At 34.3% G+C, this 13,591-nt stretch overlaps 2 protein-coding genes across 3 annotated transcripts in view; one reads left to right on the top strand and one right to left on the bottom strand.

Moving 5' to 3' along the window:
- Positions 1-12,778, top strand: part of LOC145961090 (uncharacterized) — a 146,295-nt gene extending 133,517 nt beyond the window's left edge. The window contains exons 1-6 of one of the 2 annotated variants that reach the window (XM_083080935.1): positions 8,341-8,679; positions 9,138-9,637; positions 9,984-10,228; positions 10,631-11,189; positions 11,451-11,673; positions 12,543-12,778. In XM_083080935.1, the coding sequence (XP_082937061.1) occupies positions 9,140-9,637; positions 9,984-10,228; positions 10,631-11,189; positions 11,451-11,673; positions 12,543-12,709 (1,692 nt within the window). In that variant the 5' untranslated portion in view covers positions 8,341-8,679; positions 9,138-9,139 and the 3' untranslated portion in view covers positions 12,710-12,778. Of the gene's footprint in view, positions 1-8,340; positions 8,680-9,137; positions 9,638-9,983; positions 10,229-10,630; positions 11,190-11,450; positions 11,674-12,542 lie in introns of those variants that run through there. The other variant, XM_083080934.1, reaches the window with a different exon arrangement.
- Positions 2,001-4,277, bottom strand: LOC145960393 (uncharacterized). Its single transcript, XM_083079817.1, has 4 exons — positions 2,937-4,277; positions 2,712-2,810; positions 2,457-2,642; positions 2,001-2,362 (listed from the first exon to the last, which is right to left on the bottom strand). Exons 1-4 carry the CDS (start codon positions 3,833-3,835, stop codon positions 2,275-2,277), a joined length of 1,272 nt encoding a protein of 423 aa, XP_082935943.1. The 5' UTR covers positions 3,836-4,277; the 3' UTR covers positions 2,001-2,274.
- Positions 12,779-13,591: the final 813 nt, after the last annotated feature.

Below are 13,591 nucleotides of genomic sequence, written 5' to 3'. Positions count from 1 at the left end.
TACGTGTTGACTTTCGAGTATCTCTGGAAAATTCAATCTGGAAAATTTGTTTAATAAATAAATTAAATAAATTTATATAAATTATAATGAATACAAGAAGGGATGTTCATGTAATTGCGCGTAAGATATCTTACACAAAGATATCTTATGATAAGTTTAGATATCTGTTAGTAGTGACATTTTTGTTTCTCACGATATTCAGAGAGGATGTCATTAATTGATTTGACTGGATCGACTGGTTATCAACGCAACTCGGAGCTTTCTTGCATTCCTGAAGTGAAAATGGAGAAGCGGCGGTTCGTCACGACCCGAAATCCAACTCCGGCATTCGTCTTTATTACGCTTGTTTCTCTCAATTGCCAATTATCTTTTTATCGGCTCTCATATGTTGATATTTTATAAACAGATTTTTGCCGCAAATAATGACATTGACATAAAACAATTCTTCATAATTCATTTTGTTATTGACGTTTTTAGCGCCACTATAGATACTGCATCTCATTTACAAGGTATTATAAGTATCATCGATTAAAGAATTTTAAAAGATATGAATAATATGAATAATAATGATAATTGTGCACGAAATAAAAGTCTTGCGAGTAAGAGAATAATTTTAAACATGAATTGTCATGTAGACAGTTCATTTAAAAAATATAATTGTTTTTATGTTTATCGTAATTAAATGTTGCAGTGTAATAACATAATTTTGCACATTTCGTATGATAAGTTTCATATTTGCAACATATATATACACGTATATAAATATACACTATATTAAATATATCTTCTTTAAATACATAATTAAATGGATAGAGAAAAATAATAATCCTTAAAGTCTCCTACTGTTGCTGTAATATTTTTTTATGATAGATCCTTCAATCAATTTATTATTCATTTCTCAGTAAAAATGTTAGAATGAGTTATTATATTTATTAGAACTTCTAATTATTAGTATTATACAAAAAAATCAAACATTTTAGCAAAATTGAGATATCTTATTTTAAAATAATACTTTGATACATTCTTCATTTTTTTCTAATAAAATTAAATTTATACAAATATCTTACAGATGAAAACTTTTAGATTTTATACAATTATACGAAAAAAAATTGATTTTTTACTTTTATTTTTAAAACTTGTTTCAATAGAAAATTCTATATTATTTGCTTGTTTTTAATTGCTACTTGTCGCTAAATATTTCAATACTTTTATTTAGAGAAAATAAATTCTATATTAATTAAAAGAGATAGAGAAAGAGAGAAAAACTGTAATTATTAAAATATGAAACATATATATAAATATTAAGAGAATAAATAAAAGAGAGAGAGAGAGAGAGAGAATATCAGCCCCCCATTACATATTACATTTAACCATCGTTATATATTAACTCCTGTTACATTTAGCGTCGTTACACTTAGCCGTCAAATTATCCATTTTGTTTCGCCGACACCTTGTTAATTAAAAATTGCGGTGCACTTCATCGCCTCGATTTGACCGCGTGTAATTATTGTTGGCGCGTGTAACGTGTGTGCGGCGCGTGTGCGATAATTGGTCAGCTGCTTGCCCGTCGTCAGAAAGTCCGTTGTGCATCCATAAATTCTCCGAACGCACGTTCGCCGTAGAATAACGTCGACCTACTTATAAACTGACTACTTTCACTTGCGAGGACGAGGTAGGTACGGATGCACAGGCGGAACGTATTTCCGAATAACATACCTCTCTCCTCTCGGTATTTCATTCTTAAAAAAATCCAGTTTTTATCCTCATTTTCGTTATTTTACAGCAACTTTCCTGTTGTTTGCTTACGCATAAAGACGATGTGGATGTGATTAATCGTTGCGATATACGCGTAATATAAAAATCAATTCTCATTTATTGACATTTTTCGTATTTTTATTGAGAATCACTAAATTACACAATGCATTTCATGCACGAAATTATGTGTTAATTATTGTGGAATAATTAAACAAAGAAGATATTAAATTTCTTGAATATAATTTTGTAGATGAGTGATGTGTAACTAATTTTTAATATATCGTAATGTCTCTTTTACTTAACTATATAATTATCTATTATATATAATTGATGTATTGATATATTATTACAACGATCGTTATACGTATGTGATCGGATAATTATAACGTTTTTTCTCTTACCATTTCATGCATAAAGTCACGAATTTGCATAACGTGTAAATATTAACACCATAAATCAACGAACGCGAAATTGATCGCGTGTAGCTGTAAGTGGTTTTTCAGGCTTCCTAGACGGTTATTAACAATCGATGGTCATGCAGTCCTTCTTTCTCACAGCGCTAAATATCTCATGAAGACCGTTTCTTTTTGCGATGTCATCCGCAGTCCTGTTAATTTGTAAAAAAAAGAAACATTTTTTCGCTTTATATTATTTTTACGAATATATTGATCAGCGATACGGAACTAAAGTGCGTCATTTACCTAGTAGCCAAGTTCCACAGGACATTCTGCAGAATATTGGATTGCGGCTCGCCGCCAGCCAGAATTAATTCGCAAATAGATCGATCTTCGCAGACGGTCGCCGATTGTTCGTCGAACGAGCGTGCCTGTTTGTGTTCGATCGGCAGGTCGGCGACCCGCAATTTAGAGAGGACAATGCTCGGCTGGCTGGAACGAAATTTATCCATTTATTAATTAAAAAATATGAGCGAGTAGATGCAAGAAGAGGCGACTCACGTTGTCGTGTTGTTGATTTGCACAACCTTGGGCATCAACACGAATAGCAGACCCAGCGGCAATAAAGTTCCGATCAGATGAATGATCTTCTTCCAAGGACTGCAAATGATATATTTTGTTTTATATTTAGAATTCAATTTTTATGCAGAAGCCATTAGATATAAACATTGCTTAATCAATTCCTCAAAATATTCTATTTATTTAATCTCTGCGTTAAAAACTCACCTTTTCATTTGCGGATAAGTCATCGAGTGTGGCTTTTCCATATATTGTATATCGTGATACTCATCGCCCGGTTGATAAAACGTGTACGGGAATTTGCGCTTCTTCGTGTAAGTAGATTGCTGAACAACCAAGACGCCGTTACTCTCGGGCTTTTTTATCATCTCGAGTGTGGCCTCTTGCATCGGCTGATGAGGGTTCTGATTTTGACTGGTGTAATAATTGATGATGTACGGAGGAGATCTTGAGAAATCGAAGTAAGCACCAGTCGATCGATGATCCGTCATCGCTTTGCCGAAGATCGTTGATGTGTCCTGCGGCTTCTTCAAGAAAACCGTTTGATCGAAGAATACATGTCCGACAGTGGGCTGTTCATGCGGCGACCCCGAAACGATCTCTGTAATCGCTTGCTGATCGTTGAAGGGATGATGGATACTCGATGGTATCTGAATATCCTCTTGGAACTTAATTCTGCCCGATCGCATCGCTTCGTCCACCAGACTGGAAACACCTTGATTCTGCAAGACATCTTGGAATTGTTCATGTTGCGCATCTAAATGAACACTGTTCTCGAATCTCACGTGTTGCACGTTGTTGAAGGGATTTTTTCGACTCTTCGGCTGCTCGATCTCGCCTAAATGTATACTGGGTCTGAAGACGTTGGAATTGTTTTGAGGGAGAGTCTCGAAAACGACTGGCGATGTTAATTTCTGACTATTATTGGTGACTGGTGCAAGCGTTGTTGTTTCATGACCCGAATACTGATCTCCTACGGGGGTTTCCTTAAAGGAGACTTTTTCGCATATTACTTCGGATATCTCAGCAGTCTTCGCGCATGCAAACACAATGAGCAAAAGATGAAACAGCAGCAAGTAACGTTCGGAGATCTTATGCAACCGCATGTTTGTCGATTAAGTCAACGGTCAGTGCAAATGGAGTGACGATGACGAGCGACTATTGAAGACAGCTGTTTCCATTGCGAAGAATCCGCAACTGAAGGATTCGGTACGACATACTGTGACTTTAACTCGCGAAGGCAAGAGTTACCTTAATGAGGGCACTAAAAAGCGTGAATGTGGGAACAGTGTGCCTTAATCATTGTCCGTACTCCAATTGTCGTCGACAAAATAAGTGTTGCGATGTTTAGTTCCAGCAAATTTCACGATGGTACGGTGCATCATGCCGTAAATGCACATTATCGCGGCGATGAGATAGATGTTTTCAAAAACAATTTCACATAAAATTAATTATTAATCAAAGAGGAAAAGAGATAATATATTTATTATTATGTCTCGCTTCTGTTTTTCTTATTTTCAATTTTATTTCTATTCTTTTTTATATTTATCATTTGTATACGGAAAAAAATAATATAGATTAATTACAATCACCAGATCAAATTAAAGTCTCCGACTTTTATTTCATTAAATATTATAGAAGGAAAGCACAAATAATTCTGAAGTATTTATAAAATTATCTCTTTATAAGATTAAACTTTTTACCGAGATATACATATGCTATATTTTATATATTATTTTATATATTTCACCCTTTTTATAAATAAAGATTCAGATCGAATGAAAGCAAGTGAAACGTTTGATGGATTGCTAAATTGCGTAATTAAGATAGAAGACATTCCTTGCTTTAGAGATACTCGTTGAGTACAAGTGTAATGAGCGGAAGGGGTGAAAAGACTTTCTAAGCTAAGTTTTATCGCCGAGCGGTGAGAGTCTGACCCTGTTTCACGGCGAGGTCATTTCAATATGTTCTATATATGCATGCGATATATCTTAGAACTTATTTTACAAAACAGAGAAAAGTTTTATATAATCCATTTGTTAAATAATTATTCCTTCCTTTTAAATATTTTTTGTGTGCACTTGCTTCGGCTTGTGTGCTTGCTTGATTCATGTAAAATAGAATTAGAATCTATGATCTATTATATAAAAATAAAAGCGGTTGTTATCGGTGAGAGATGGCAATCAAACAAACAAGAGAATTTACACGAAATGTAAAAAATTCAATTTATTAAAAAATAATTTATTAAAAAAATTTAATTTAATAAAAAACAATAATATAACTATTTCGATAATATAACTTGTTTTTTTTATAATTTTCCATAATTCCATTAAAAAATTTTGTTATAATTATGCTTGTACATCAATTCGTGTCATTTCCTCTGCTAGTTATTGTATATCTCCTTTTCTTGAAACTTTCTGTTATCGCACAAATTCTCAGGATCTAGGCTAGATTTTATCTAGGGACCCTTTTCACCCCTTCCACTTCTACCCATATCGTTCTCGCCATCATGACTCTCCCTCTGGTATGACCGACAATGAAAGTAGACGTTTGCCGCACTCGCGCGAACCATTCTTCCTTTTTTCCACTATCGTCGTAGTCGTTTTCGCGGTTAGCTACGCGGTTAATCTAAACCGACCTAATTCCGGTTTTGAGTAGGCCACGCTAACCACGCCGTAACCGGCATTGGAAGTAAGAAAAAATCCATCGCACGTCTCTGCAATTCCGAAAATGCACGATCTTATCTATTTCACAATAAGAGAAAAAAATTGCTTTATGTAATTATTAGTATTCTTAAAAAAAAAGATTTGCCATTATCGAGCAATTGTTAAATAAAGTTACGAATTATTTTCTTTGAACATTTCAAAAAGCATATATTTTATTGCAAACTGAATTTTGTTTAATATACGTAAGTATATTATTTTAAATTGTTAACAAGCTTCAAGAGAAACAAAAAATCGAAATAAAAATGTTTGAAATGATGCAACGTAGAGACACGTTTTGTTAATTTTCTTTTAAAATGATAAGATAGTGATAGTGCACTACGAAAATTGAAGGAAACATGTAACCGGCGATAGAGACGGGAAATGAAATCGTCTGTTTCTGGGTCGGCGCTGGGCAAAAAATTCTAGATCGGTGAAAATCTGGCAGAAGAATCGGAAGCTGCTCGTAAAACGGAAACTGTTAAGATGAATTTCACTCGCGCGACGAGCAAGAATCGTCATAAACGAGAAAGAGGTAAGGGAGGGGACGGAAAGAAGAGGGGAAGGGGACACGAGGGATAAAAACGACGGAGGTTTCTGGGCCGCGAAAGCGCAAAAATCGGTAAACGACCGATTCTACGTTTGTTCGTCCGATACTCGATCCTCGCATCTGCATCGAAGAAGGCTAAATCGACAATTTGTCGAAGCATGAAAATCAACGATGGCTTTCTTTTTCCTTTATGACGTCCTTAATTGTGCGGTCATTCGATCAGAAACTCCATTTCCTCTATGATTATAGTACGCGTGCATTTAATTCGATATGTATAATAGAGTGCAAATAAATATATGTTAAATAAATAATTTCTTATTCACTCTAATCATAATAATATTGATGTATGTTACTTGCGTTAACTGTCAAAATATATTGTACGTTAGAATTATTCAGTAACTAATAGCAATAAAATCTATATTCCCCATAAGAAATTAATTTTTAATTATATTATAATATAATATAATAATATATATAATATTATCTCTCAAATATATATTGCAATTAATTGTAGCAAGTATATACATAATTATGATATAATTTAATTCAAGAAATAAAAAATCACTATAATTTATAATAAGATTATGGTAATATATCAATATTACTATCGGAGCGCGTCTTCATAATAAATAAAAAAAAAATTACATATGAAATTATAATATCAAAAAGTCTAAAAAGAGAGAAAGTGAAAGGTATGTTTCTTTTAATATTTTATTCACAATTTTGTTGGATCTCTCTCGTGGCAATCTCTTTGACAAATAAAATAAGAAATTGATCTCGAAAAGACTGACACGACCCAAAAGTTCCTCCAGCATGTCCGATCTCTTTAAAGTAACCGAAACTACTCTAAAGTCGCGCCTAGAGGAGGCCACGACCAGAAGAGAGAACATAACTCGTCGTCATCGCCATGGAACGTCAGTTTCTGCCATGTTTAAACGGTGAAAGTAGCATTTTGACAAAACGTAAAATCCGCGTGAAAATGACACTGTCACCCATCTGGATCTAGCCAGAGTCAGAGCGACGGATGCAGTTCGCTCGTCGTGTCGTCACCCGCTGATTGTCACGAGCGCGCTGTAATTAGCGCGTGACGAGCGGTCTAGGTCTGTTTTTCATCATTGTATTGCCTTCAGTCGTCGCTTCCAGGCATTAGCCAGGAAAGGACGGCAATCAATGAATAATACATGAAAACTATTGGCGATTGACTCGATTTTCTCTGTCAATTACGGCTCTATTATAACTTCTTTATCCTCTTGATAACCGTTCGCGCTACTGGGGTGGCAGAAATAATCCTGGTGATTAAATCGTCGCGAGAATGGTTAAAAAACACAATTGTTTCGTCTCGTTCGAATGCATTCAGTCGTGTTTCAAGTTACCGGCTAGATTTTTGCGATGTTGTAAGTGTGCCTGATTAGAGATGCTGATAAGTGAGAAAGCGCATTGTAAATAACTTGTCGAAGTGATTGTTTTAGCATACGGGTGGATCGATCGAGAGAATTCGTTTGTAACAGTAATAAAGGTGTTCTGATAGGAGAAAACATAGGAATGATTGAGAAGTTTATCTGTGACCGAAATAAACTTGCAATTCGATGACAGATTTTTAGAGATTCAATATAGGTTTGCGTAGTATTTTCAAAGTATATTTTAATACATTATTATCATAAGTGCAAGATTGACTCGAGAAGTTCTCGAAAAATTATATAGATAACGATCATCGACTTATTTGTGCAGTAAAATTCAATATATGCAATGTTTCATAAATCTAAGATCCTACAACTATACATGTAAATAAAAAATTGTTCATGAATACCTAAGCATATCATAATATTTGAAATGTAAATAGAATTGAAAGATATTTCAACCTCGATTGGATTTTCCTTCTTCATTATTTTATACCAGTCATTCAATACTCGTTATTTTTACAGAAATGCATGGACAAAAGCAAAATATTCTAAAGTAAATAAATAAATCTTTGAGTAAAAATAGAAAGAGAGAAAATATTTTGCATCCACTTGATATCTACATGAAGCTTAGAAAAGCGAACACTTTAGAAACCGCTATCTTAGTACCGTATAACATCCAACAGTACCTCGCGCAAAAATATAAGCATCATTCACTTGTCGGAGACCAGTGATGGGCTCATCGATCATCGATCGTAGCCGACGATCTCGTAGACGATGACCTCGCCTCCTATTGTGTCCATTGTATTCCAAGAACGTTATCCAAGAGGAAAGACCTCTGAGGAACTATTCTGAGGCAAGAGAGAAAGAAAGAGAGAGAGAGAAACCGCGTCGATGGAGAAAAAGAGAGAGAGAGAGTCCCCGCCTGGGTGAGAAGGAGAGACAATCCGGCGCCCGTTCTCCGAGTTGACCAAGTCGAGAAGTAAGGAACAGTGCATAACAGCAAGCCGCGAAGATCGGAGGAAGATGCAAAATGGACCAAGCATCGACCAAGTGGGGATCTGGATTAAAAGCAAACGAGGGCAACGTCTCGGCAACAGAGCCATCTCGGACCTTGAGGAGTCGAGGCCGCGCTATCTCCACACTTCCGCTTTTCCGTTCGCATTCGTCGTAACTCGTCGTAGTTCTGTCGTCGTTGCCGGCGCGGTTGGTTCCCTGTAACGGGTCTCCGGAAGCGACAAGTGGCGCGGACCTCGTTGTTCATGTAATTAAAGACGATTCGGACGACTAATATCAACACGGTCAGTGCGACGCATTGTGAACGCGAATTATCCTCTATCGATGCTTATCACGATAAAGAGTAGAATCGAATAGACGATGAGAAATTAGGGAGTGGAGCCGAAAAATGACAGTGATTTTGACAAAAATAGCAATTTTCAACTATTTCCTTAGGAATCCAGTTCGCTTAAATCATTGTTTCATCCCCCTATTAGTCTCTCTATTTTTAATTATCAGACATTTTATTAGATATCCCTTTCTTTGGTTCTTTTATAATTTTTATAATTATTAATACGCAGGATATATCACTTTTCTTTTTAATTAAAGATAAGGTCTTGCAAACTGCGTAAACAAAAATAAAATTAGCATATTATATTGTACAATAAATTGTAAAAAAAGTTATTAGAATGACTGGTAAAAAATGGAGATTTTTAATAAAATTCTGTACGATGTACGAAATAAAAAAATCTTCGTGTTTTAGAGATGACGCCAAGAGGAGCGCTTTATCTGCTCCTGACGATCTTGACGATCTTAGATGGATCGCAATGCAACACGAGATACTTTGTAAAAATGAGAACGAATGCATCCGACATGTTTAAAACGAAAGCCGAAAATCTACGGATTCTTCAAGATCCGATAGCGATCACACCGAATTCCCTGTACGATAATGAAGAAAACGAGCATCAAGTCGAGGACGAGAGGATGACTAAAGAAATATCGAATGATCAATATAATCGGAGAAATTCTTTCGTCGAGACTTCGACTTTCAATCCAGATGTACTTAACAAGTTTCTCGAGGAATACGCGAACAAAATAAAGAGCACTACCGAGAAGAGTTTCAAGTATCCTTTCAGAATCGTAAAACCACCTGCAGAGCCGCTTGTCCTCGAAATCGACAACGAAACTGTCGAGACCACAACCAGCGAAGAGGATGAAAAATTTGATCAGAATTCAAGTACTATTTCAGAAGAGAATGATGCGGTAAGACAGAAATAAAATTAGTAATATAAGTTCTAAGTTAAAATAATAATCTATAATAATTTATATTTTATTTTTCTCACGAGAGCTTGAATATACAAAGAGTACATTAAAATAAAGATATAATAATATTCTAATTCAAAAGTTCCATTATAATTTGCATTTTTCCTGAGAATATATTAATTAAAAATAATGCAAAAATAATAGTGTGTAATACACGATCAATAAATTTACATGTATATAAAATACATTTATATTAAATATAAATATTATTTTTAATGTGTGTTATTTATCATTGCGTAATAAAAAATACGTTGATGAATTTCCGGTTGTCTCTCTCGACTCTTAGTTAAGCGAGGCACTGAACGACACTTTGAAGAGGAACAAATATTACGGTACAAATACTTACGAGGACAGAAATGGCTGGGTGACGTTAGAAGCAATTCCATGGTCTAAGAGCAAAATTTCCAAGTGGCAGGCCAATCCCAGCACTCAACGACCTTGGCCAGAGATAAAACCGTGGGATAAACCGAGCATGAAACCATGGGCCAGTGACTATACCATCAGACCCACTTATGAAAACAACAAACCGTGGTAAGTACCGCAACCGTCAATTTTCCTTTCACTATGCGATGCTACATACAAGTTCGAAAATAGGTTTCGTGCTCATTACGACAAGAGATATTTACTATTAGCGTCCAATTGAAACTTTCTTGTCCGCGAGTTTATCGATATTTTCTTTAACAATACAATAATGTATCCAGAAATATATCAAGAAAATCTCGTAGATTTTTATTCATTTTTCACTTGTGCGGTTTAATTCTTATTTACGCAGAAATTTCTATAAAAATAAAATGCAGATTAATTTTTAACAAATGATCAAAAATAATCTTTAAAGATAATAATGCGTAACATCTAATTAAATATCTACTTTTTTACATCACATCGAAATATTTATTGATAGAATAAATTTCTAATAAATGGTCGAATCTTTAGGTACGACAAATCGAAACCCAATTGGTCCGAAAACAATGAGAACCCGTATCAAAAACCGATTTCCCGTCCTTATCATTCCGGCGACATGGCACAAAAGTGGCCATCAGAGAAACCGTACTGGAACAAGCACGAAACTCATCGTCCAAACAGCGACATCATCACGGACGATAGACCTGCCAACTTCCCCAACACTTGGTCCAGGCCTCAGACGACTTCGTATCAGCTTATCGACAAGTACACGGAGAAGGATCAATCAGGAGACGAGAGCGAATGGCACGATTATCCATCTAAATATGATCAAAATCGACCCACTCTAATCACTGAGAGACCAAACTTCTCCCATTATCAATACGTGAATAATCATCCACCGAATCATCCGGCGAGCGGTGATGGTCAGTGGATCCTTCTGTCAACGAACCGCGGATATTCCAAGTCGAGACAGAGATCAATCAAGATCGATACGGTAAACACTCCGGAGGCACTCCAGGCGGTCAACACAACGAATCGCGGGAATAAACAAAACAGGCCTGCGCTACCCGTGATAACTTCAAAACGCCAGGTTAGGCTAGATGATTAAAGAGATGGAGTAAAATTTATTCTAATTTAATGTTCTAATTTAGATTTAAATATATGTGTGTCCTTTTTCTCACATGAATCATTTTTTTAAATTGATAAATTTTCATTCGACATTAATCAAGTTTCGAAGAAAACTGCGATCAATATTTATCAACATATAATTTTGCAATTAATTATTATTGATTCGGATTCATTAATAAAAATATATTATTGATAGCTGCTTTATGAAAAATCGTTTACCTAGGTCAGATTGACGGTGTTGCCGTCGATCAACGGCACGAACACGACGACGTCTCACGGAGGCCTTCTGGAAGTCGAGAAGACGTTCAAGAGCGTCGACCAGAGCCGCAAGGAATACGAGATGGGAAAATTGACAACCGAACCGAGTATCCCGAACAAAAGACCGATCAGGCACACTTTGAGCGGACAACCGTCCAGTTCGGCAGTCCTGGCAGCCGTCGGCGCAGGTATAGCTGTAATAAATTAAAATATATGTATATATTGACAGATTTATATTTAAGTTGACATAATAAATTTAAGTGAAATATGTTGAAATTCTTTGACGTTTAAAAAGAGAGTTTGCAAACATGTTAAATATTATAATTAATAAATGTTAATTTAATGGTATGAAAAGTACATTAATGTAAAATTGTAAGAGATAATGTTGTAGTTTCTCTTATAAAGTCTCTAAAATAATTGCTAATATTTATATTTTCTTAATATAATAATGTTAAAAGTTAATTAGATTCTATCTTTTTATCCTTGTGAATTTTTTTGAGCTATACCATAAAATCTATTTCCATAAAGTTTCATCACAAATTATACATTATATTTATTACGTCAACGGCAATCTATTAATAAAAGTATGATTAAATTTACATAATGCATATTTTAAATTTAAATCTTAATATACAGAGTGTTATAGATTTTTTGTGACATCATTTAATGATAGAATTTATCTAGAAACGCAAATATTAATATAAAAATGTCGAGATTATAATAGTATTGAAATGAGCAGTATTTAAAATTGTTTAATTGTTTAATTAATTTTTTTCGCATGGTAAATCATGCAATAATACAATAGAAGATCTCCCAAATCTTAATTTTATTCTCGACATTGATTTAATTTTGTATGTATCATTATTGAAAAAGATTTCTTTGTGGCTCATCTATATCTAACTTTATCTTGCAAAACCTTTCATTAATAAATATTACGAAAAATCTGAAACACTTTGCATCATTGTTTAATTTAACTTATTTTTATTTATTTAATTTAACTTATTTTTTATTGGTTTAATTTAACTTATTAAATTATCATACCTGTATGCGACAACAGGTATGTTGCCGGCGACAATGGCAATGATGATACCGATGATGCTGGGCCGCCGAAAGAGAGATTTAAGACTGATGGATGGCTTGAGTAAATCCTACGATCTCCAAATGAATCTGCGTAAGCTCGCGAGAGAATACAACACCCAAGAAAGAAGACCAATAGGACTGTAGATTAAGGTAGAACAGGACTACTCGTTCAACATTTAAAGAATATTCATTAAATGCAAAATGATGTGAAATGCAAAAATGCAAAAGATAGAGAATGAAACGCGACATGTATAAATGACGTTGAAGTTTCAAACAAACAAAACATTAGAAATCTAAAAACAAAGCGTTTAAATGAATAATTCGCCCATAAATTTGGTGCATTCTTGCGCCAATTATTCAGTTAGAATTTAAATAAAAATAGAGTTTCAATATGTATATGAGATTTAAAGTTAAGATTATATATGCATAAATTTTACAGACCATTTCTTGAGATACCGTATTAATCAGTTATGCTATAGATGTTTTAATAATGAATAATCGATACTTCTGTGCTTAAACAAGCAAGCATATAAATACGATCGATTTAGAAACTTCTGTTGCTGTTCTAATAGAAATAGCAGTAAATAGAGGAACGCGAAAACTGTAAAGAAATTTCCGCATGTTGTTTTTGCTTTGCTCTCATATTTTGCTACTTGAATCACCATTTATAAATTATGTTTAATTGACAGTAGATGGTTTTATAAAAAATGGATTTTATAAAAAAGAAAAAACATAATTCATTTCGACATTTATCTATTCATGAATATTTATTATTATATTCTAAGTTCGAGCAGACATCGTCTACGGCAGATATAAATTTGTAATTTATTTCACTAACACATGTTGGCGCGCCAACATTTATTTGCAAGAGTTTAATTATATCATTGCGTAAGCGATCAAATTTATATTTATTGAAGATTGAATTGTCCGAAAAACTTTGCGGTCCGTTCAGTTTTCACATTGATACGATGTGAAATAATTCGTAACTTCTCTATCAATAACTTTTCTATCAAAAATAAATGTTTT

Source organism: Camponotus vicinus, unplaced genomic scaffold (assembly GCF_025532165.1).
Source record: "Camponotus vicinus isolate PSW18456_S1 unplaced genomic scaffold, iyCamVici1.0 SCAF_10, whole genome shotgun sequence".
NCBI lineage: Eukaryota > Metazoa > Arthropoda > Insecta > Hymenoptera > Formicidae > Camponotus > Camponotus vicinus.
This window is presented reverse-complemented; position numbering and strand designations above follow the sequence as displayed.